Source organism: Mytilus californianus, unplaced genomic scaffold (genome assembly GCF_021869535.1).
Source record: "Mytilus californianus isolate M0D057914Y unplaced genomic scaffold, xbMytCali1.0.p SCAF_15, whole genome shotgun sequence".
Classification (NCBI taxonomy): Eukaryota; Metazoa; Mollusca; class Bivalvia; order Mytilida; family Mytilidae; genus Mytilus; species Mytilus californianus.
Genome location: NW_026262637.1, coordinates 9,368,852 through 9,394,570, shown reverse-complemented (window position 1 = coordinate 9,394,570; position 25,719 = coordinate 9,368,852). Strand labels below are relative to the sequence as shown.

Below are 25,719 nucleotides of genomic sequence, written 5' to 3'. Positions count from 1 at the left end.
GTTTTACTATGGACAATAAAAAAAATACCAATAGTGCCCTCTCATAAGCATCTAGGGGTTACATTTACAAGTGACGCAAAATGGAACAACCATGTTGAAAATATATTAGATAGTGTTAAAAAACATCTGAATATACTTCGAAAACTCAAATATCAACTTAGCCGACAAAATTTGAAAAAAATTATATCTAGTATTTATTAGACCAATTTTTGAATATGCAACTGAAGTATGGGACGATTGCGGAAAAGATCATTCAATTAAATTTGAACAGCTACAACTTGACGCTGCACGAAATGTAACAGGTTTGCCTGTTTTCACACACTCTGAGACTGTCTTAAAAGAGGCTGGTTGGGAAACTTTTGAGGAACGAAGAAAAAGGAGAAAACTACAATTATTTTATAAAATTTAGAATAATAATACCCCTGAATATCTATGTACCCTTGTGCCCCCTAAAATTCAAAGTACAACACAATATCCCTTGCGAAATGGACAAGATATCATTTTACCATTTTGCAGGCTGACACTGACTTCCCAAACATTTATCCCATCAACAATATAACTTTGGAATAATTTGAACATATCAGTTCGAAATGTAGACTCGTTATCAAAATTCAAAGTAGAATTAAAAAACCACGAAATTCGAAATGAGAATCAATCTAAACATTATTTATATGGTCCAAGAAAATTGAATATAATATTAACCCAATTTAGATGTTCGGCATCCTTCTTGAATTATGACTTGTTTAGAGCTAACATTATATCTGATCCAACATGAAAATATGGTTTGGATATTGAGGACATGCACAATTTTTTCTTTGATTGTCCTTTCTATCTAAATCAAAGGGCTATTCTTTTTAATGGTCTCAGCTGGCTTCCCGAAGTCTGCGAGTTGGACTTAGAACTACTGGTTTTTGGAAAAGAAACTCTTTCCTATGATCAAAATGTGCAAATTGTTAAACAAGTATTCAATTTTATTAAGAGATCAAAACGATACCTCGTAGTATAGTATCAACACAGGTAAAACGCACATCATCATCATTATCATCATCATCCTAATCTCTGTCGTTCTTTCCTCATTCCCTCTCCTTCTTTCATTATAGTTTAGTAATATTTATGTTGTTTATATTATATGATGCATGCTCACGTTCAATTTGTATTGTTATATATATTGTATTGTGGAGAAGACTTTATAAGTATGTTTTACTTGTGTCTGATTCATTTTTGCTTTGAGCAAATAAAATATGTTTAAACTAAACTAAACAACTAGTCTCCAGAGTTCAACTGACGTGAATATACGTCCATATTATTAAACAAAATCATGCATATGCGTATGGTATCAGTTAAGACGTATGATTGTAATGTATCTTTAATTACTGTCTATAAACGGTTCGAAGTCATATACGATGGCCATTCGTATAAAACGTGAACCACATTTGTGTTTATCTCTATGATGAGTAATTATATATCTTTTCAGAAGTAACCATGACAATTCTTTCCGTATGAAAAATATACAGTACTGAACAGTAAAATAACTACACGATTAGAGATCACAAGAGCTCGTTATAACAGTTGTTTTATGAATACATTATGTGTCCATTTTGTTTTATTTGAGCTTTACTAGCAACAATGACATACTTATTTAGTTCTTACATTGTTGTGAACAACTTACAAAGGTAGTTTTTTTACAATATGCTTGAATAAGGGATGTCTATGAGTACTCAAAAACTCCGAGTATCGAAGTCCAAAACGATACTCGTCTAATCGTTCTTCTGTTAGGAAATAAATTTAATTTCTTTGTGAACTTCGTCCCTCAGAGAATTAAAAATAATTTACATTTCGTATGTTAGTGGTAAATTCAAGTTCAAAATACGCCAAAAACCTTCAGTTTCGAAATACTTAGTAAGTCCCGACGTATGTCATTTAAAATAGTGGGTTACATACACATTCATTGTTATTTAGAACAATGACGCTGGATTTTCTACGTAATATATACTGTGAATAAATTACAATTAGACTTTACAAGTCTTGCAGATATGGTTTGATACTGTTATTTCAACAGATTTATAATTACATGTAATTGTTTTTCTAAAATTTGCCTACCCTTCTGGAATACCTGAGATCAACCCCGGAAACTGGGCGTTTGCATAATATTCATGCGGAGGACCGAAAATGTAATTTCTGTAAAGAAAACATAGGAGACGAATTTCACTATCTTTTTATGTGAGTCTTCTCAACTGGTTCATATTAGAGAAAAATCGATTCCAAGTTATACGAGGTATCCAAATAAACAGAAATTAGCAGTCGTGTTATCTTATTGCAATGTTAAATTAAATAGACAGGTGGCATCTTTTATTAGAAACCTAACTTACTTATTGTGATATGTGTATTGTTTTGTATATAGTTTTATTAACTGTTTATTGTATTATAATTCATGTTTATTATTGTATATTTACCTCATGTTACACATATATGTGTCTGAGCGTGGCTTTATAATACAATCTTGAAATCTTGAACTAATTTTGCGGGTCTGCATTCCTCAGTGCTAAAGCTTGGACTTAGGTCATTAATAAAGATTTAAATAGGGTGGGGCTTGTGTGTGGAATCCCCTTGTTTTATCCCTCTTAGTATCTAAAAATATTCTGAATGTTTATGGTCAATCTTTAGAGCTATTTCTATTTTATAAAGCATATTTTTAATAGCATTGTATAAATATGTCCCAACACTGATATGAACTTACTTATAAATAAAATTGAGAATGGAAACGGGGAATGTGTCAAAGAGAAAACAACCCGACCATAGAACAGACAACAGCAGAAGGTCACCAACAGGTCTTCAATGTAGCGAGAAATTCCCGCACCCGGAGGCGTCCTTCAGCTGGCCCCTAAACAAATATCTTTTCTAGTTCAGTGATAATGAACGCCATACTAAACTCCAAATTGTACACAAGAAACTAAAATTAAAAATAATACAAAACTAACAAAGGCTAGAGGCTCCTGACTTGGGACAGGCGCAAAAATGCGGCGGGGTTAAACATGTTTATGAGATCTCAACCCTCCCCCTATACCTCTAGCCAATGTAGAAAAGTAAACGCATAACAATACGCACATTAAAATTCAGTTCAAGAGAAGTCCGAGTCTGATGTCAGAAGATGTAACCAAAGAAAATAAACAAAATGACAATAATACATAAATAACAACAGACTACTAGCAGTTAACTGACATGCCAGCTCCAGACTTCAATTAAACTGATTGAAAGATTATGTCTTCATCATATGAATATCAGGCATAATCCTTCCCGTTAGGGGTTTAGTATCATACCATCATAACATATATGAGAAGAACATAACCCGTGTCATGCCAACAACTGGTTTTTAAATAAATGTGTTTAGTGCCGATGCAAAGACCCTATAAGTGAATCAATATTAACGCCAAAATATGCAATCTTTAATGACCTGACAACAGTATCGTAACTATATCCCTTCTTAATAAGTCTATTTAAAGGTTTTGTTAGCTTCAGAGGTGAATATTGACATTTTTGTGCTTTATAAAGAATATTTCCATAAAAAATTGGATGTGAAATACCTGAACGTGTAAGAAGTCTGCATGTTGAGCTATATTTACAAATGATGTCCTTATACCGATGATAAAATTTAGTAAATGTTTTGACTAGTTTGTGATATCGAAAACCCTGGTGTTATAATTTTTCAGTAATACATAAATTTCTCTCGTTAAAATCTAAAACATTGTTACATACACGAGCGAATCGTACAAGTTGAGATATATAAACACCGTAAGACGGTGACAAGGGAACGTCACCATCTAAAAATGAATAATTAACGAAAGGAAATGAAAAATCATCTCTTTTATCATATATTTTAGTATTAAGCTTTCCGTTAATGATATAGATATCAAGATCGAGGAAAGGGCAGTGGTCATTGTTAGTATTAGTTTTATTTAAAGTAAGTTCAACAGGATAAATTTCTTTAGTATACATACTGAAGTCGTCATTATTGAGAGCCAAAATATCATCCAAATATCTAAAAGTATTATTAAATTTGTGTATCAGATGTTGTTTCGATGGGTCTTTGCTGATTTTTGTCATAAATTGTAACTCATAGCAATACAAAAAAAGGTCCGCAATAAGTGGTGCACAGTTAGTCCCCATTGGAATTCCGATAACCTGACGATATACGGAATCTCCAAAGCGAACAAAAATGTTATATAGTAAAAATTCAAGGGCATATATAGTATCAAAGCATGTCCAATTGACATAGTTTTTTGGTTTATTGCTACTAAAAAATGACCTAAAAGAGTTTGAACATATATATTCACATTCTGACTTTTTAAATGCCCATTTAATTAGGTGTGTGAATTTTTTCTTAATGAGAATGTGAGGCAATGTGATATATAGGGTAGAAAAATCAAAACTTTGAACAGATTCACCAATATATGCATGTAATTTATCAAGTACTTCCAACGAGTTCTTGACACTCCAAAAGTAGTTAATTCCACTATTTTCGAAGGCCTTATTTGAACAATTTATTATCAGGTTTTTGATTGTACCAAGTCTACTGGTAAGAAGAATAGACAATTTAGTAGTGGAACAATGGCTTGAAGACGAAATGAATCTATATTTGTAAGGTGTTTTGTGTAGCTTCGGAAGCCAATACATAGTTGGGACTTTCATTGTATTTGGTTCTGCTTGTAAAGCAAACAATCTCTCAACACTGAGTCGAAAGCTTTTTATAAATCCACAAAGCAAACATATACATTGTAATGTCTTTTTATTTGTATGAAGATTTTAATTTATTTAGGTTTTTAATATAAATAAACTATCATATGTTCTGTGGTTTTCACGGAAACCAAATTGTGAATTAGAGTACTTATCTCTCAACAAACAAGTTCAACATGTTGTTTAAAATGGCATTGAAAATCTTCACCATACAATTTTAGTCATTTTTGTCATCCGGAAAATATCCTACCTCAAAATATGCTTTAATTTTTAAGAATTGAATAAATGACTACAGAACATATGTGCTTAGCTAAATTAAACTATATATTTCGTTTTGTCAAGTGACGTATGATATGATGCATAGTGTAGCGGTACCTTGGTAGTATAGCAAAATCAACTGTTATCTATATGTAACTGGAATAATCAGGAAAGATCATCCATCTAGCAAAAAAGATACTGTGTTATGGTTGCGGAGCGTTGGATGATACCCCGGTTTGTGACAGGCTTGGTGTTGCTCAATTTCAAATTTCAAATTTATGAATTAAACTAAAAAAAGATAGAATTCGAAGAGAAAACTTGTAAGTCAAGAATATTTTAACGTTTATAAAAAAATGAGGCAATTATGAGTTACTATATTTCATCTTTTTAAAATAAATGCTAATTTATAGTTTTATGCCTGAAAAAAAGTTTATTATACCACATTGTGCAATATATTTTTTTAAGGTGAAGAAAAATGTTGAACAGTTCTGCGTTCTTAATATTTGAAATATAAATTCTATGTCACTTTATCCTTTTTTTATCATTGAAATGTAGTAATGTTATCAAACATGTGTTACGAAATATCATTTAATGTTATTGCTCGCTGATCAGTATATCAAATCGGTACACGAAAAGGCACACACACACGCGCGCGCGCGCACACACACATAGACACACAAGTTTTTAATAATAACACTGAAAAAAATAATCTGCACAACTTCTAAACTCTTGACAATATGAAGATGTATTTCAATCCTAAAATTGGTGAATAAATATTTTTCCCTGCAAAATTTTGTTTTAAAATTACGGTATGCTCTCAACTTATTTTCGCCTGCCTTTTTTAGCTCACCGGGGCCCAAAGGGCCCCATGTGAGCTTATGCCATCCCTTGGCGTCCGTCGTCGTCCGTCGTCTGTCGTCGTCCGTCGTCTGTCGTCCGTCGTCTGTCGTCGTCCGTCGTCGTCTGTCGTCGTCGTCTGTCGTCGTCTGTCGTCGTCTGTCGTCGTAAACTATTTCAAAAATCTTCTCCTCTGAAACTACTGGGCCAAATACCTTCAAACTTTAACTAAATGTTCCTTAGGGTATCTAGTTTTAAATTGTATCCAAAGTTTTGATCCATCGACAAACATGGCCGCCATGGCTAAAAATAGAACAAAGGGGTCGAAATGCAGTTTTTGGTTTATATCTCAAAAACTAATGCTTTTAGAGCAAATCTGACATGGGTAAAATTGTTCAATTGGTCAAGATCTATCAGCTATGAAATTTTCAGACGAATCGAACAACCCATTGTTGGGTTGCTGCCACCGAATTGGTAGTTTTAACAAAATTTTGCAGTTTTTTGTTTTTATTTTGAATATTATTATAGATATATATAAACTGTAAGCAGCAATAATGTTCAGCAAAGTAAGATCTACAAAAAAATAAATATGACTATAATTGTCAATTGACCCCTTAAGGAGTTATTGCCCTTTAAAGACAATTTTACACAATTTGTTCATCAAGTTTGCTAACATTTAAAAATCTTCTCCTCTGAAACTACTGGGCCAATTACCTTCAAACTTTAACTAAATGTATCTTAGGGTATCTTGTTTATAAATTGTATCCGAAGTTTGTATCCATCGACAAACATGGCTGCCATGGCTAAAAATAGAACATAAGGGTCAAATGCAGTTTTTGGCTTATATCTCAAAAACTAAATCTTTTAGAGCAAATGTGACATGGGGTAAAATTGTTTAATTGGTCAAGATCTATCGGCCCTGAAATTATCAAACGAGTAGAACAACCCATTGTTGGGTTGCTGCCACCGAATTGGTAGTTTTAAAAAAATGTTGCAGTTTTTTGTTATTATTTTGAATATTACTATAAATATATGTAAACTATAAGCAGCAATAATGTTCAGCAAAGTAAGATCTACAAAAAAGTTAATATGACAAAAATTGTCAATTGACCCCTTAAGGAGTTATTGCCCTTTAAAGACAATTTTACACTTGTTCATCAAGTTTGCTAACATTTAAAAATCTTCTCCTCTGAAATACAGGTGAGCGACTCAGTCTCTTGAGAGCCTCTTGTTATCATTATGAGGTAAACCCCTCCCAATAATTTTCAAATCTTTCATCTAGTTTGTTGAAAATAGATGAAAGTAATTTTGACTTAGAAAATGTACCTTAATTTTCCCAGACATGTCCAAAGCCAATAAGATTTTAAAAAATCTTTTAGTTTATCAAATATACTATTTGTACGTAAAACATTGTCTTTATAAGACCAATATATCAAATTTTTATCTTTTGTCTTTAATAGATATAACCAGTAACTAATATTAGACTTGAATGCAGTCAGAGAGAGAGGGTAAAGGCCCAATTCACTTCGGACAGCAATATTTGTTGCTGACTTGTGCACACCTAAAATGTATTTTGCAAATTTAAGCTGTACTTTGTTAGGTATAAAAGAATCGTAACATACTTCAAAATTAGAACTTTTTTTATAAAAAAGGGCATGGCCCAAACTTCAGTACAATACAGCAAAATGGGTTTTACACAAGTATTAAATAGTTTGTAGAAATAGTTCACATTCATATTTTCTGAGTATAATGATTTGCAAATACAAAAAATTGCCTTACAAACCTTTTTTAGATAATTGATTAAAGGCTTCAGAAAAAGAGCCAGAAGGCTTGAACATAATACCCAGACATTTATATTCATTCACAATTTTTACAGTTTCATTATTATAAAAAAAATTATGGCATTTTAGAATTTCAGAAATTCAAATGTGACGTCACCTCTTTTTAGCGTTGATCTCTTTGGCTAACTCGGCTGTGAATTGTTATGTGCTGGTTTATGTTGTTTTATGTATCCGTTTTTATTCTGTAGTTAGTCACCACTTCGGTATTATCATGTATATCTATTATATAGTCATTTTTATAAATTTACTGTTTACAAAAGTATGAATTATTCTAAATACTAAGGATTTTCTTATCCCAGACATATACCCTTAGCCGTATTTGGCACAATTTTTTGGAACTTTTGGTCCTCAATGCTCTTCAACTTTGTACTTGTTTTGGCTTTCGTACTTTTTTTATCTGAGCGTCACTGGTTAGTCTTGTGTGGACAAAACGCGCGTCTTGCGTATTAAATTTTAAACCTGGTACCTTTTGTTAGCTATTATTCGTATGTTTCTCTGTCCTATATGTTCTCCCATTTATTTGTATTGTAGTCCTGTCATGTAATGTTGTCATTTTAATGTTATATTTAACATTGCCATAAAAGGGGAGGTTTGGCTAGCCCCAAATCAGGTTCAACCCACCATTTTTTTCTTAAAATGTCCTGTACCAAGTCAGGAAAATGGCCATTGTTATATTATAGTTCGTTTCTGTGTGTGTTACATTTTAATGTTATGTTTCTGTTGTGTCGTAGTTCTCCTCTTATATTTGATGTGTTTTCTTCAGTTTTAGTTTGTAACCCGGATTTGTTTTTTTTTCTCAATCGATTTATGAATTTCGAACAGCGGTATACTACTGTTGCCTTTATTTACCAGATTTGTTAAAAATGATCACTTTTGTCTTATCAATATTAATATGGAGGTTCCATTTATCACAATAACATTTTAATCTATTTAGTGAATTGTGTAGTCATTTTGCAGACTAAGACAACAGTACAATTGCAACAGCATATAATAAAGAAGATAAAGATCTACCATTCAAATGGCTTAGTGACTTAAATGTCCTGGATCACACTCCAAATCCAAAAGATCTACTAGGTCATTAGTATACAATATTAAAGAGAGTTTGGCTTAAAATAAAGCCCTGCTTTACCCCTATACCAGATTCAAATGTGTTGGTTAAACCATAATTTAGGTTTACAGAGAAGTGTACCTCTTTATACATATTTTCTATAATATTGATAAAGTTTCCACTGATATTATAACAAGATAATTAGTAAAGAAGTGCTTGTCTATTCACAGTATCAACAGCTTTTTTTCAATAAAGCCGGTAAAAACATATTTTTTCAAACCTTTTACAGCCATAAGTAGTTCCTCAGCCGTGATATTAGTATTTTAAAAAATGATAATTACATAGTAAATATTTACAGTACATTATACGTAATATCGATATTTATAGTATCTACTTTACTTTAGTCTTATACAGGGTTTTCGCAGTTTTACAGGGTAACTAATTTAAATTTAAGTTGATTTATGCAATAAATTTATTTGATGGGTAATACAGGAAAAATCTTTGTTATGCTACTTTTTATGTTAGATACATCACCGTTTATGTTTTTACGCAGTAAAGTGCGGTCGTTCAGTTTCGCAATACTTTACATTAATTTCACAACACTTTTTTTAATGTGAAAAAAACATGTGGAGGTGTTCTGCTTTCTTAAATATGAATTTTATGTGATTATATCACCTTTTTATCATTACAATATACATGTGTTACGAACTGTCTGTCAACGTTATCGCTCACTGATCAATACACTTAACCCCGCCGCATGTTTGCGCCTGTCCCAAGTCAGGAGCCTCTGGCCTTTGTTAGTCTTGTATGTTTTTTAATTTAAGTTCATTTATATGTTTTAAAGTTTAGTTTGACATCCATTTTCACTGAACTAGTACACAATTTTATTTAGGGGCCAGCTGAGGTCCTCCTCCGGGCGCGGGATTTTCTCGCTGCGTTGAAGACCTATTTGGTTGGCATCGACTGTTGTCTGCACTTTGGTCAGGTTGTTGTCTCGTTGACATATTCCCCATTTCCATTCTCAATTTTACTAAAGCAGTACACATACACTCCTTTCAACTCACACACACACCTTCTATATATAACTTTTATCTTCAAAAGGATGAACACTTTTTTGAATAACACCAAATAATAAATAATCTGTACTGTACAACTTTTTATTTATTTTTTTTATTTTTTTGTATTTTGCAATTAGCAGTAGTTATTTCTCATGGAAACATAAAATTTAAAGTTGCTTCAGATATCTTAAAGTAACAAATTATAGTTGTTGAAATATGGTACCAAATCAGCCTTTATGGACCCTGTGTTATTCGATCTTGCCTTTTTTATTGAAAGAGTTGGGAGAGGGGCATATGGGGTTAACTGTCCAATATGTTTGGAGATCTTTGTTATCTCTTTTATGTTTCCACAGTGGAAAAGATAATTTCTGTTATTCTAATCCAGTCAGGATTCTACTTCGTCAAATTTATCTCCCCATTACGCCAGTTCATTTTTAAAATCGTAAAAATGGAAGCCATTGTAGGGATGACGCGCTTCCAATTTAGCTCTTGAAAACCGATAAATTTATCCACATAGCACCATTACGATCCTTATATGCCAGGTGTATTTTAAAAGACAAATGTATCTACTAGCTAATGAGCACCAGTTAATGTACTTGTCTGCATTCAGTCAACTAAAAACTATTGTCGGATCGGTTGTCAGGTGGAATTTTCGGAAATTCATAAACATTCAAAAAAAATTCTAATTAAATATTTCGTGGAAGGGCAGACTAAAAATTTTCAGTGGTTGAAGACTATAAACCCTAATTATCACACACAAAAAATGAAGTTTTTTTCGAAGATATGCATTTTTAAGATCCAACTTAAAAGTCAGTCGTCAAGTACTTTTAGTAAAAATTTGCTATTCGAACACACCTACTCTGTTTTTGTGATTCATTAGAAAGGTATTTCACTTGACCCATATATCTAATTTTTTAGAACTGTGAACTTTCGATGTTATAAAGTCAACCTGCAGCCTTGATATATAAAAATAATAGAATCTGAAGCGAGATGATGTATCAAATACATTTTCAAGACAAAAAATTTAACTCAAACACGCCCTAACATAAAAAGGTGCACTCGATTTTATCTTTTCGGTGCAATTGTTACCCATTTTTTTGAATTTTTTCTTGAGTTACATAATGGAAGGGCAGAAACGAAAATTAAGGAACAAATAGATTGATATGTTCTCCGTCTGTGGTAAAAAAAAATTAAAATCGGAGGTTATGCATTTTTTAGATCCAACTGAATAGACACCCATGTCGTCGACTTGATATCTAATTGTTCTGCTTAGTTATGTAATAGATAAATTGAAAACTTATGCAAATTGTGTTTTTATGATAAAATACTTCGTTGTTTTGCTTAGTTATGTAATAGATAAATTGAAAACTTATGCAAATTGTGTTTTTATGATAAAATACTTCGTAATTTAGCCGAAAACTGTCGTTTTATTTGTTTCTATTAACTTTTAAAAATTTTGTTACTATAGTTAACATTACAGTAAGCATTTATCGCCTTCTCTAACAAAGAGTTTCGATTCTTTTGTTCTATTTCAACTGGGTTTCCGCCTGTAATCGGTTTGGATTGTACAAGACAACTGGCAAGTTGTGAAACACATTTACCTCGATGTTTTCCCAATACGACCAAATCGACTGATTGTATTTTGCTTAACTTTCACTTGGAAATAGTTCATGCATATTCAGGACTAAAAGATAAAACGCTGTCAAATTTTAATTATTAGTTTTAATTTTAAAGTTGCATGAATCATGACTGCTAACTAATTAAACGCTTTTGGCAGCATTTCAAAATTTCCAAAAAGATGACAGGTTATAATAATAAGCATATTATATTTTTTTACTGCCGTTCGCCTGCCAAGTGGCCTTTAAAACAAAAACAATTCATACAAGATTTCACAACGTCACCATACGATTATTGATTGATCACTGTGTTTGAAGCTAATTGTTTGCTGGTAGTAACCAGATAAAACAGCATCATTAGCATTCAAATAAGAAACTAATGCCAGAAGCTATGAATGAATGAATAATTTAAAAGGACAAAATTTCAAGACTATCTTAATCTTTACATGTACTGGGATAAATAAAGTGCACAAGTCCACCCATTATTATTTGATTGATTTCCTAGCCTGGTTATCTTTAGATTTGTGGTAGATAATAATTTTACTGACTAACCTATTTCACACAAAAAAATATTTTGGATAAAAAGATTATAGAATGGGGTGATCCATTTTCTGCTTTTAACGTAATATTATTATCATTATTGTGAAATATTGGCGTACATTGTAGATTATAAAATCACGTGCAAAATAATATCTCCACTCATCTGTAGCCACCATGAACGTAACATGTTTACAAGTATATTTAGTATATGTAAGAGAATGATAATCCCTTTCTTCATGATTAAGTACGAGCGTTAGCGAGTACTTATCATGAAGTAAGGGATTATCATTCTCTTACAAACTTAGAATATCGTAAAGTGTTCAAGGCTCAAATGATCTCTTGATTGGTTTTATTCAAGAATTAGTTTCATTGTCAGCATGGTCAGTGTAAATGAAATGTTTATTATTGATGCATGACTTCACTTTTTAGCATTTCATTTATGGGTTAGGTTTAGTGATGTAAGGACTGTTTTTTTAATTTGGGAAATATTTTAAAAGTGCATTATAGACATTAGGTGACACAACAGTACAAAGAAAAGGTGGGAATTGTAGTTGTTTCCTGATTGTGAGTATGAATGTAAATCATGTAATATTTTAGTGAGGAATTATCCTTTTTCTATTTACAGTTTAAATAAAAAAATACATTTGAGTTACAACTTATTTTAAAACACAATCAATATTTTGGTCCAGCTTTATAAAATCAAATACTATTTCATAAAGTGAGGGAAATGTTCTAATAAAATGCCTTTAAAAATTTTGAATATATTCAAATTCCTGTTGCTTTTTTTATTTTATCAGAATATTGGAAATAGCTATTCTTCCCAACCGCTGTTTCAGTAATAATAGTTTTGGAAAGTAGAAGATTTAGGTTATTTTTTATTTCAAACTTTTTTTTTGGCATTGCGTTGATATTGTTTATTTTTTTGGGGTAATTTGAAGTTATTAATATACCCGGTATTCATAATGACATTCAAGGTACAAATTTTACTGCACCAGTAAACTTCAACTTATTTAGATTTTTTTGTTTGTTTCACAATACACCTTTTAGTCAGGTTCAGTAATTGTGATAAATCCTTTCAATCTGATAAATGTGCTTTGGGGCAGTTGTAACTCATTTATAGAAACTCTTTGTTTTGAACTGTAAATAGACCCAAATAATAGGATAATCCCTTACTAAGAACATGATTTACATTCATTCTTCACAATTAAGAGCCATCAAATTCTACAATTTCATTGGTCGAGAGCACTTTGCTATATTCTAAATTGGATTAACGGCCGTATTTGTATCTATAACGTACATACACTGTGAAAATAATCAAGGTATGTATAATATCAATTATTATTATGATTATAACAGTAATGAAATTAACTGGATTTTCATGATAGCGAACATAAATTTTAAATATTTATTTATATCTCAATGTGTGTATAAATATATTAGGTAACGTATGATATTATCATTTCAAGGTTAAGTTAATGCAAGCGTATCACAAACATGATAAAGGTTGACTCACCTATTTATTACTTTATACCTGTAGAAGGTTTATACACAGTGATTATTCAGGGCTGTTGGAAAATCGTTATTGGACATTTGTATAAATAAATGAAACAACTTGTTTCTCTTAAAAAAGAAAAGCAATCGTGAATCCTAGAACGCTACGAATGAAATTGACCTTTTGGGTAATACAGTTGATATTTTAAGTGAAATGTATAGGATAACTTCTTATATAAAAGAGGCAAAAGATACAAGAGGGACATTCAAACTCATCATGAGCATAAGTCGAAAATAAACTGACAACGCATGGTTAAAAAACAGACAAACAACAGTGCACAAAACACAACATAGAAAACTAAAGAGTCAGCAACACGAATCCCACCAAAAACTGGGGATGATCTCAGGTGCTCCGGAAGGGTAAGCAGATCCTGTTGTGTTGCTCGTGTTAGTATAAACCCAGTAATAACACGGCCGTCACTCGGCTAACCGAGAGATTGGTCGGTTAATCTATATTGAGTATGCGGCTATATCGGCGGTTGGTCTGTTAATTGGGTTGGCTAAAGTCTGTTAATCAGGTGTTATCGAGAAAATACTTGCAAGTTCAGTATGTTTCATTGTATAACTTTTTAAATATATTTTTTATCATAAAAATTATTCATGTCTGACAAAACAATTCAATGTACTGAATCCAGTGGTGTAATTATCTTTTTTTCTAGCTTCGATAAACAATCAATAAAATGAAAAGGCGGGTTACTCATCAATAAATTTATACACATTTTACACACACAAAATGTACACAAAATGACAACTTGGCTGAATTTACTTGCATGCAATATTTTGAACATCGAAAAAAGACAGGCATTATGTTTGTTAACCATATTAATATCATTGTGTGAAAAATCTACACGAAAATCTGTATTTTGGTGATATTAATCAATTTTTATTAAAAACCTGGTCTGTTAATGGGTCGGATGTATAAAATCCGGTCTGTTATTTGGTCTGTTAAGAGTTATGAATGGCAATGAAAATATAATTTGATTGCTTTATGGGGAGTTATCGGATCAAGCGGGTAGGCTCAAGACGAGTGGCTAAAATATACGGAAACAACACATGAACAATGAAACATAAATTTAGACAATGGAAATCGGAAATTAATAAAAATGGTTTCAAAAAGTGTAATATTAAAGTAATATTAATTTCATTCAATAATGGTCGCATATATCATGTGAATTCTGTTTCGTTGTTATGAATGACACCAATTTGTCATCTACATGTACATTGGTAACCAGTATATACATCATTTTTATAGTTCGTTCTTATGTTGTACTGTTATACCACTGTCCCAGGTTAGGGGAGGGTTGGGATCCCGCTAACATGTTTAACCCCGCCACATTATGTATGTATGTGCCTGTCCCAAGTGAGGAGCCTGTAAATCAGTGGTTGTCGTTTGTTTATGTGTTACATATTTGTTTTTCGTTCATTTTTTTATATATATAAATAAGTCCGTTAGTTTTCTCGTTTGAATTTTTTTACATTGTCATTTCGGGGCCTTTTATAGCTGACTATGTGGTATGGGCTTTGCTCATTGTTGAAGGCCGTACGGTGACCTATAGTTGTTAATTTCTGTGTCATTTTGGTCTCTTGTGGAGAGTTGTCTCATTGGCAATTATACCATATCTGCTTTTTTATATCAGAGATAAACGTCGAAATGTAACTAAACATCAGTAAGTAAAATATATTGGGATGCTAAAATATATATAAAGAATAGAGAAAGAATAATGAGAAAAATAAATAAAATGTAGAGAAAAGTGACATAACAATTTAAAGAATACAGAAATAAACAACACCCCAATCCGGACTCTCATGGTATACAGAACTATAAAAATGATGTATCTCATGGAGACGCAGAATATAGAATAATAGATAAGGACAGTAGAGAGTGATGCATTGCTAAAAAAGAGAGAAAAATAACAATTGTTTAAGAATACAGACATGAAACACCCCTTTTTACCATTTAGACCCTCCAAGATGACTGTTAAAACAATTTTGGCATTTATTCGACATCTCCTTATTTTTAAATTAACAGTATAGACAACGATATCTATATAGATGCTTTGCAATTTTTTTACTGTATATCACTTTATGTTATTTGAGACTGGAGTCCGATAAACATTGGCCTCCTGTCAACCGCTGAATCTGATAGCTCAGTAAATATTGTAAAGTGCAAACAAAACAAAATTTCAGGGGGAGGGGGTGGTTGAAACAGTAACGGATTGCAATGTACTCAAATTGGTGACAAATGCTAGAATTTTACAAGCGCACAACTGCAGTTCTCCTCTGCACTTATGTAGAAAGGAACTAAACGGAATAAAATGAATTAAAACTTAAGATAATCAAATGTAGCTGCATTCGTTTCTTTCCATTTACTTCTTTAGAATGTTTTGTAAACAACTTATGATTAAGTAATAGAACAAAAGAACCAATTGGATGATGCTGACGAATTAGGGTTTAACGTCCAGTGGCAAATATCATGTTCATATGAGAACGACAACACGTTATATGTACCCGGTGTTGTATAAGACAGACACTTTCAGTCGGATTTTTGAACTTGCTTCTTTGAACAGACACAAAAATCAAGGCTGATTGAAAACGTTAATAATAAATTCATGCATATTCCAGCGGCCAATCCATATCACGCTATATTGCAGTGATACACCTTTCAATAAAATGCAAAGAAAGTCAAAATAAAAATGCTCTTACTACAAGGATACTGTTGCACCGTAGTGTCATTTTTTTTTACTCAAGTATATCTCATTCTTAATTTTTTTAATGGGATATTATAAAGGTAGCAAAACTATTGTCGTGGCTAAATAACTCTTAACTGACACAATTTTAATTGTCCAACCCATTAACAGACTTTATTCCCCTAATAGTCACTAAAACGTGGTATTACTCACGTTATATTACAATTATGAAATATTTACTAATGTCAATTTATTTTTTAGAACCAAAGTACTATTTTGTGTCCTTTAAATGATATCTAAAATTGTTTGTTTCGCCTTTTATTAAAACAATTGCTATGCGTATAAGCATAAATACCACATACTTGCGCGACGCCTTTTAGTTTTACTGAAGTTTGCGCAGACTATGAAATGTTTTTACAGGTGGAAAATGTTCTATGATAGATATCATTTTGTCAGACACTTTTCTTTTTTTTATTTGGTTCTTATAATATGCCAAAAATCTGTACATTTAACAGAGTTGAACATTTAGATTGTGCGTTTTACTCTTAACAGACGTATAACCGACCCGATTAACAGACCATCCGCCCATATAGCCGCATACTCAATATAGATTAACCGACCAATCTCTCGGTTATCCGAGTGTCGGCCGTGAATAAGTCTAACTCGGTAGGTCACATTCGGGGAAAGGAGACGGGATTGTAGTTACGACAATAGGAACATATCCGCTATCATCTGTGAAACGGATATTCCATAAAGGTCAAACAACTCGTGATGGCGTCCGTAACAGTTACGAAGGGAAGATTTCAACTTCACCACTTGGAACTCTTGGTTTAAAAGCTTCCTTATAAAACTTTCTTAATAAAAACAATCTAAAATTGCAAAGGAAATTAACTGGGTTGCGTTCAATATCGTAGCGGCTACGTAGTGCTACGTAGATTTATGACTATTGAACGAGTAGCTAGCCTAGCTGCTATCAATATCTATGTAGTAGCTAGGCTAGCTACACGTTCAATAGTCATAAATCTACGTAGCCCTATGTAGCCGCTACGATATTGAACGCAACCCTGCTATTGCTCTAAATTGGCTATCAGGCATTTCATATGTGCATGCTCATTCAATTGTCTCCACGAAAAAAATCAAATTTGAGTTACAACTGATATTCAACAATGCACTATAATGTATTTAATTTATTCTTAAATGTTATATATCTAGAACATCGTTTGGTTTAGTCGATGACTTAAATTGAATATCTACAACACAAACTAAAGCCATAAAAGGAAATATTTCTCCGGATTTTAACAAAATACCTTCGGATCTTGTTTTTTTATCCGATATAACTTATATTATTAGTATTTATATATTTATTTTGATTATAGTTGAATGGTTCATTAATGTTAAGACTCTGTCAAGCAATATTTGCAAAATATAATTTTCTTTCGTAACTTTAAAAGCAAATATTTGTATTAATGACAGAATTAGGTAAACGTAAAGTAACGTGTAATAAAGAACATTCTGACTTAAAAATGTATCAACTATATATAGATTAAATGATAAAAAAAAATTACAAAAAAACACGTCACGTCAGTCATGAGCATATCGATCGCGATGGGGATTATACAAACCGTAAAAAGCGATCAAAGTTACATCACCGTCCAGAAAAGGAAAATATACAATAGGAATTATGCATTTTGTTATTCATTTTGGAAAAAGTTCATCGTGTAAAACTGAAACATCCAAATAAGAAAAAATAGTTGTTGGTGGTCATATTAGATACACAGCTACTTTTGCACAGGTACTATTTCTGTACCGAAAATCTGTAGTACTGGAAATCTACTTTTAATATTTAGTACTATTTTGTTGCTTTAAAATTATTTTAATATTTAGGTACCGGTATTTTTCAGTACTTGATTTGTACTTAAAATTTAAGTACTACAGATTTTTTATTACACCGTCTTTTTCTAATCTCTTAAAGTTATGATTTCAAACATGGAATATTGCTATCACTGCTGGTATTATTTCTGTACCAATTTTTTAAGTACAAATCAAGTACTATAAAATGTAGGTACCTAAATATTACAATAATTTTAAAGTAAATAGTACTAGATATCAAAAGTAAATTTCCAGCACTACATATTTTTAGTACAGAAATAGTACCTATGCAAAAGTAGCAGTGTATATTTGAGGTAAGTTACATTAACATACACATATATAAACAAGGTCAATAATCAGTCCCTCTCAGCATAGTTTTCGTTAAAACGTATTTCTTATATTTCATGAATTAATCAGACATTTTTCTACTGAATTTGGTATTTTGTAATTTTGTAACTGTTACTGCATTGAATGATGATCTCCAACTATTTTTTCTGTAAGAATTTTACTCAAGTTAAGATTTTAAGAGTACGATCAGCTTTTATAAATCCAGGCGAAAGATACCAAAGTGACATTCAAACTCGTAAGTCGAAAATAAACTGACAATGCCATGGCTAAAAAAGAAGAAGACAAACAGACAAACAATAATACACAAAACACAACATACAAAACTAAAGACTGAGCAACACGAACCACACCAAAATCTGGAGGTGATCTCAGGTGCTTTATCTCATGGAAAACCGTTCGTCTGTAAGAAAAAGTTAAGATCGTCGACTTCTTTTATTATGATTATATTTTTTTCTTTTATTTTTAAGAAATTTTTTATTCTATATAAATATAAATTATATTAAGTTCATTTTTTGGTTTAATTGATTGTAAATCAGACATTTCTTTTTCTCCTGCCTTAGAAAATTAGAAAAAAATGTTAAATATAGAATTAAAGGGATGTTGTATGATTCACAATGAAACAGACTATCCACCAGAGCTTGTATGGCGGGGATGAAAGAATATTATAGGTCACCATAAAACTTTCAAGAAGGAGAAACCCAAATCCCATGTTTAATAAATTTTCTACAGGTACAGCCGAAATTTTGTATTTAAAAAAACGGTAAAAGTTATTTGTCGTACCGAAATCCTAACTAAATCAATTATACATAATTTACTTTCCCTGAAATCTAAAACCTCAATGCAAAAACGGATATAGTGATTAGGTTGTGAAATTTACACACCGTAATCATGGACCAAAGGTACATCACCGTAGAAAAGGGAATATTAACAATTGCAAACTAAAATAGTCTATCTTGTCGTAAATTCGTGTAGATAGTTTCTCGTGTAGAACTAAATTATGCAAACCTCAATCATTGTTTGTAAATCATACATAACAGTATTTTTACGATGATGGGAAAGGTATGTAGCCTTTTATAACTTACATTGACGCATGGTTTATTAATTATAGGAGGCCATACGGTGGCCTACAGTTGTATGTATCCTTGTGTTTTAGACTTTGCTGAATAGTTGTCTTATTGGCAATGTAACCACATCAATATTCAAATGTATACTAGATTTTATCAAATCAACTTGGTGAGTTCTATGATTGTCAACGCGAGATGTTTAGATTTTAGAACTTCAAAATATCAGATTCACCACACTTTTCAAAAATTAAAATATTAACTATCGAGTGTGGAAACATATTGTAGACAATGGGATAAAGTGGTAAAATATGTTTCTGTAATAAAAATGTAATGCAAACAGCCGAGATTAATGCATTTTGCCTTGTATTTGTTCTACTATTACACACAGGGTAATATGTATTGCACTTCAAAACATAAATACTTTCACAAATTCCATGCGACTGTCATAAAAGTGAGAGGTTTAGCTAGCTATAAAACCAGGTTTAATCCACCATTAGCTACATAAGGAAATGTCTGTACCAAGTCAGGAATATACTGACGGACATTAGAAACGAAACACACATTTTGGTATCTTTCTTTTACCAAATTATGATTGATCCTTATAGAACTCCTATGCATGCTTTCAATACTTCTTTGTTTAGAAAAATTCAATACCTGACTTACCTGAAGTTATTGAACATAATGGATTTTTGAAGTCGCACGCATTTCTAAAAGCGTAATTTGAAAACCATAAATGATTTTTTAAGGTTTTTTTTCTGTGAAACAATTCTGTTTATCCATACCCACACTTGAACCATTAAAAACATGTTGCATCTCCATCTTGCTGAGACGCAACGTCATTTTCAAGACAAGTTTTCGACCGCAACGTCAACTGTTTATCAAGTCGTTGAATGCCATGGCAGACAGATTCATGCATAAAATGATTCCTATATACTGAAATTCCAACGAATCGACTGCAGAAAAACTTTTAAAGCCCTAAATTCTAAACCGCTCAGTTGTCAAAACACACTGTAATCCACTATAATGGGACAGAGGCAAACTCGGAAGGTACAAAGCAGAACTCAAAACATGCCCAACATAATTGGTTGACCTTTCTGACAATCCTTTTGGCGTTGGTTATTGGCAGTCATTACCTTCGACGGTGACACATCCATTGATGAGAGGAAAACCAGGGTTTCAGTGCATACCACCTGATTTAAACATTAAAAATTACGTCATCAATTCAACTTTCGATCTTCAAACTTATTTTTTAGACAATAAAGAAATGAATGAAATTTATGATTATACATTTATTTTTACAAAAAAATAATCTAGTTTTGCGTTTTTAAAGTCTGTCAGTATATGGTAGTTGTTTTCCATTCGTTTGATGTGTTTGAGCTTTTGATTTTGCCATTTCTTAAAGGACTGTCCGTTTTGAATTTCCCTTGGAGTTCGGTACTTTTGTTATATTACTTTTTCCATAGAATTCAGATAAATTGAGAGCTGCATATTGCTGTCAAATACAAAATATTTCATGATTTTGTTATCGTCTGTATCAAAAAACATAAATAATTTAATACAATAACTTGTATCGAAAAATCAAAACACAAACAAGACAAAACCTAAACGACATGTAGAGGTCAACATACAGTCTTCAACAAAAGTATGTACATAAAGTCGAGGCGTAAATTGCCTCCTTCTGCAACCAAGTTTACACGAATTCGCACAGATTTCTTTAATATGTTACTATAGTGTCTGTAGGTTGCTTTCTCTAAAACGTGTGTCACATATCTTTCTATCAATCTTTGATATATTTATGTTTGCTTTTAGCAAATACACCAATCTCGGGTGGTTTTTTAGGAATGAATTACACCGGTTGACCCGGGATTAATCGACGTAAACGACGTCTTCGAACAGTCAGTTCTTACCGTGACGTAATAACTTAAGCATTGTGACAGAGGATATTTACGGGAACGTACACGAATTCAAAAGTCGTCTATATAGCAGATTCGGATAATATCTTATTTCATATCATCTAATGCATCCTCCAAATTGAATATGTTTGGTTTCAAAGGAGATGGTTTAACCGTATACCGTATTATTTTATTACTAATATCATGATCATGAGAAAGGATATACTTTCTAAGATAATAGGAAATGAAAAAGTATCTCTTTTATCATAAATTTTGGTATTAAGCTTCCCATGGTCCATATAAAGTTAACTATCATCGGCATTTTGGGTTTTATTAAGTCGTTTTAAAATACATCTTTGTGTTGATTTTTTAATAAATATTTAATAGCAAAATCACAATAGGAAGGTAATTGTTATAATTCCGAATTTTCGTATATAAAACTAGTATGCACGATATCATCATGTACTCATTTTGAGTTTTTCTGATCATTTCATATATTCTTACTATATAAAATTTATGCTAATTGCGATCACATTTAGACTCAAGTCAAACTTATTATAATAGGACAATAATGCTTATGATATACACCTGACATGAAAAATATAAGTGTGCGGTAATAACAAAATCGTTGTTCTAGTGAGTCAAAATATACATTTTCAAGTATTTAAATCAAGCATTTGTTGAAAAGAAAGCAAGTAAAAAGGTTACCTCATGTTAGTGCATACGAATACGAATACGAATACTTTATCAATTATCGACCAATTACAAATAGACATAAGTAAAAAAAAAAAACAAAAAAAACAAACAATAACGATAATGCTCTTGATAATAGGGTTTACCTATAGGAATTGTTTTCTTATTGCAAAACATTTATAACAAGTTAAACCCTCAGTGATGCAATATCTTCATGTTAACAAGAAAGAAACCAACTAAATTTGTTTTCTCTATTTTGATTTTTTAAATTATTACATATCTTTAAAGCAGAATTCAACGTTACTTGTCGTTGTTGTTCGAATACCTGACATTCCATTAGAAAATGAATGTCATCTTCAATTGAATTTGAAACTCAAAATTTACAAATTAGTTTACCTTTGTCTATCTTTCTATAACGACCTTGCTCAATAGCTAATTTATGAGCACTAATTCTCATTTGTGTGATGTACTTTCTAGTTTCAAATGTTTTTACAAAATTTTGATCAGTCTCTCTTTTGAAAATATCCTTAAAATTCAGAATAGGTTCGTACCCTTTTCACTGTAAAAAATTATCTTTCAAAAATTGCATATACCTCTTAATTAATACAAATTTAATTTCATTAACATTTAAATTATGAATATCTACATTCAGCTGGTTTGCAATAAAAAAAATGATGAATACCTTGTTTGGTTTCCATTTTGGTGTAAATAAATGTGATCTGTACGAGTTTGACTTAACAAATGACACTCATTCTTGTCTGATTCTACAAACAAAAATTAATCACTGAACAAATAATATCAATATGAAGTGGAGTACGACCAAGTTCTCCGTAAACTGCTAAATGTGTTGATTTACTATGAACTCCCAGTACATACTTATAAAATTTTCTATACTTTTGCTCTATTTCAATGATCACATCTGTATTGGAAAATATTCGCCATTTCCATTTAAAATTCGGAGATGTGGAATGATTGCCAATGAGACCATTATTCACCAGTGTTGAAATGAAGTGGATGTTAGCAATTGCAGGCACCCGTACGGCCTTCAACGATGAGAAAAAAACCCTAGTCAGCTATGAAAGGCCCCAACATGAAATTGTGAAACAATTCAAACGAGAAAAAAATCAACGGCATAATTTATAAGCACAATTTGCGAAAAACAAATGAGATAGAACTGAAGTGAGCAGACATGACCACGACGACCTCTGAACTACGTACAAGCTCCTGATTTGGGACAGGCACATGAAGAATGTGGCAGGGTTAAGCATGTTTGTGGGCGATCAACTCTCCTCCTTAACTAAGACAATTGTGAAAAAGCATAACATCATAACAAACTGTAATTCACAGTAGCAATTGTCTTAACTCAAAAGATCGGCACGAGGTACAAATACAACTTACATAAGAACAATAGAAAGCAACGCAACGAAATAAGAGTACTCGCATCTACTGAAAGCTTTTCAAAGCAAGTTGCAACTAATACATAATTGTTTATTAAATCAGTGTAGTTAATGATTTTATCATAACCGTTTGGCAAATAGAGCAGAATTGTTACCAATCATTCATCTCCCTTTTTTTGGAGGGCGGCATGTATAATTTTCGGGTCAAACATCTTGTCTTCTCTCTCAAAAAGACAGGACTTATGTTTTCTTTATTATTTCAATTAACTACTCATCTAAATCAAATTTTTGTTTGGAATGTAGAATGAAGCTATTTGTTGACAAATATCATGCCCAACTCATAGAATATGAAAAGTACGTACCTTATTACTAAGTAAATTTAGCCTACTTACTCGTCTGTAAAGTTTAATATATATAAACACAAACTGGATTACTAAATTCTGATAGCACTTTACGTGATTATATATTACACACAAATATAGGGACAATATCCATGATTTTAACGTTAGACATGCCATGATAATCATACTTATTTACTAGTATATTTTTATCAGTTTATGTAGACATTTCTGTTTAGATGGTTGCAATGATGGTCGCTTTGGTGAAAAATGCTCTCAGTCGTGTAGTCAGTGTATGGGTGGAAATTGTAATAGACAAGGTGTTTGTATGTCTGGTTGTACGCCCGGAAAATATGGAATATACTGCAATGTATCCTGTGTTAATAATTGTTTGATATGCCATCCAGTGACTGGCAAGTGTCTTCATGTATCACCTGCATGTAATACCACTCACTGCACAATGAATTTCACGAATTCCATTTGTCCGCCATTAAAATTTGGATTTGATTGCAATCAAACGTGTAGTACAAAATGTATAAATACTTCCTCAAATGGATACATCTGTGAAAAATATAGTGGTACTTGTATAGAAACTTGTGCTTCTGGTCAATTTGGACAATTCTGTAATGACTCTTGTGGTCAATGTGCTTCAGCGGATAACACATTGACGTCGTGTAATCCAGTAAACGGACACTGTATAAACTGTTTGAACGGTTATTACGGGAAAAAATGTGATCAGAAGTGCAGTGAAACGTGCTTAGAAGGAGATTGTAAAGGTAACGGTGTGTGTTCACAAGGATGTAAACCGGAATGGAAAGGTACATTCTGCGAAGGTAAATATAGCACTTTGTACTCAAAAATATAGTTTCAATTTCTACAATGTTCTATGTATGCAAAATAAATAATATGCATGGTTCAGATAAAAGTTACACAAGCAAACATTGCAGGAGAAACTAATCAAAGGCTCGTAGGAGCCTGATAACGGATGCCAATTCCATGTGATAGTTAAAGCTCATAACAACCTTCCACCGTATGAGCTGCAAAGAAAATCAAAACTGACTTTATTTACTTAATTGCTTTACAAGATTGGTGCAGTTTACAGATACTGTCATTGACTGAACATTTCATAAAAGAACGTATTTTACAAACAAAAACAAAAAATCATCATATTAGAAAAACGAGCTATTTAGTGAGGAATTTAGTGTGTTACATGTATTTGTTTCTATGGCAGTTCAAGTTATTCCAAAAAATAATCATTGCGGCTCATTTTTTTAAGAATATTTTTTTTTTTCATATATTTTATCTTTTCTATTATTATTTCAGTAAAAGAACCTGCTAAGCAGACCGGATTGTCCAGTGGTTCAGTGACAGGAATAGCTATTGGATGTGTAGTTGCTGTGATTTTAATAGTCATTTTGGCATATTTCATATATAGACGAAGGTACAGTATGAAATGATTGATATACTTTACCAGATTTCAAAAATTTAAACTATGAGAACAATTATCAAAAATGTTTTGAATAAGCATATTTATCTACTAAAGGATAAAAATCAGATTAAACAAAATATATATTCATGTATATTTTGATATTTGAGGAAAAACTTATGACTGACACATTGCATTTTTGACAATGGTATTGATATAACAGGAAGGTCGTAATTCACATAATATGATAAGCTTAGGAGGCAAGAAGAGAGGCTGGAGACATCAAAGGGATATAGATTACTATAAACTAACATTGTTAAGGATAACAAAATATTTGTTCCTGGAAGGTTATAAGAACACAGCTCTAAAGTGCAAACAAATTAAAACAACACGTTATAAATTTCATGCGTCCGAAGCGCTTTTCTGGATTTACCTTCATCAGGAACGCTCACAGCCGAATATTTGAAAGCCAAGGATGTATAAGAACCGAAAAAGTTAGAGCTTTTACCAAAAAGGACCTAAGCT

The 25,719-nt window shown here is 31.9% G+C and overlaps 1 protein-coding gene across 1 annotated transcript in view; it reads left to right on the top strand.

Annotated features, from left to right (window-relative positions):
- LOC127725959 (multiple epidermal growth factor-like domains protein 6) overlaps nucleotides 1–25,316 on the top strand; it is a 35,669-nt gene extending 10,353 nt beyond the window's left edge. Inside the window, exons 4-5 of the mRNA XM_052233262.1 lie at nucleotides 24,008–24,601; nucleotides 25,092–25,316. Of these exons, the coding sequence (XP_052089222.1) occupies nucleotides 24,008–24,601; nucleotides 25,092–25,225 (728 nt within the window). The 3' untranslated portion in view covers nucleotides 25,226–25,316. The remainder of the gene's footprint in view (nucleotides 1–24,007; nucleotides 24,602–25,091) is intronic.
- Nucleotides 25,317–25,719: the final 403 nt, after the last annotated feature.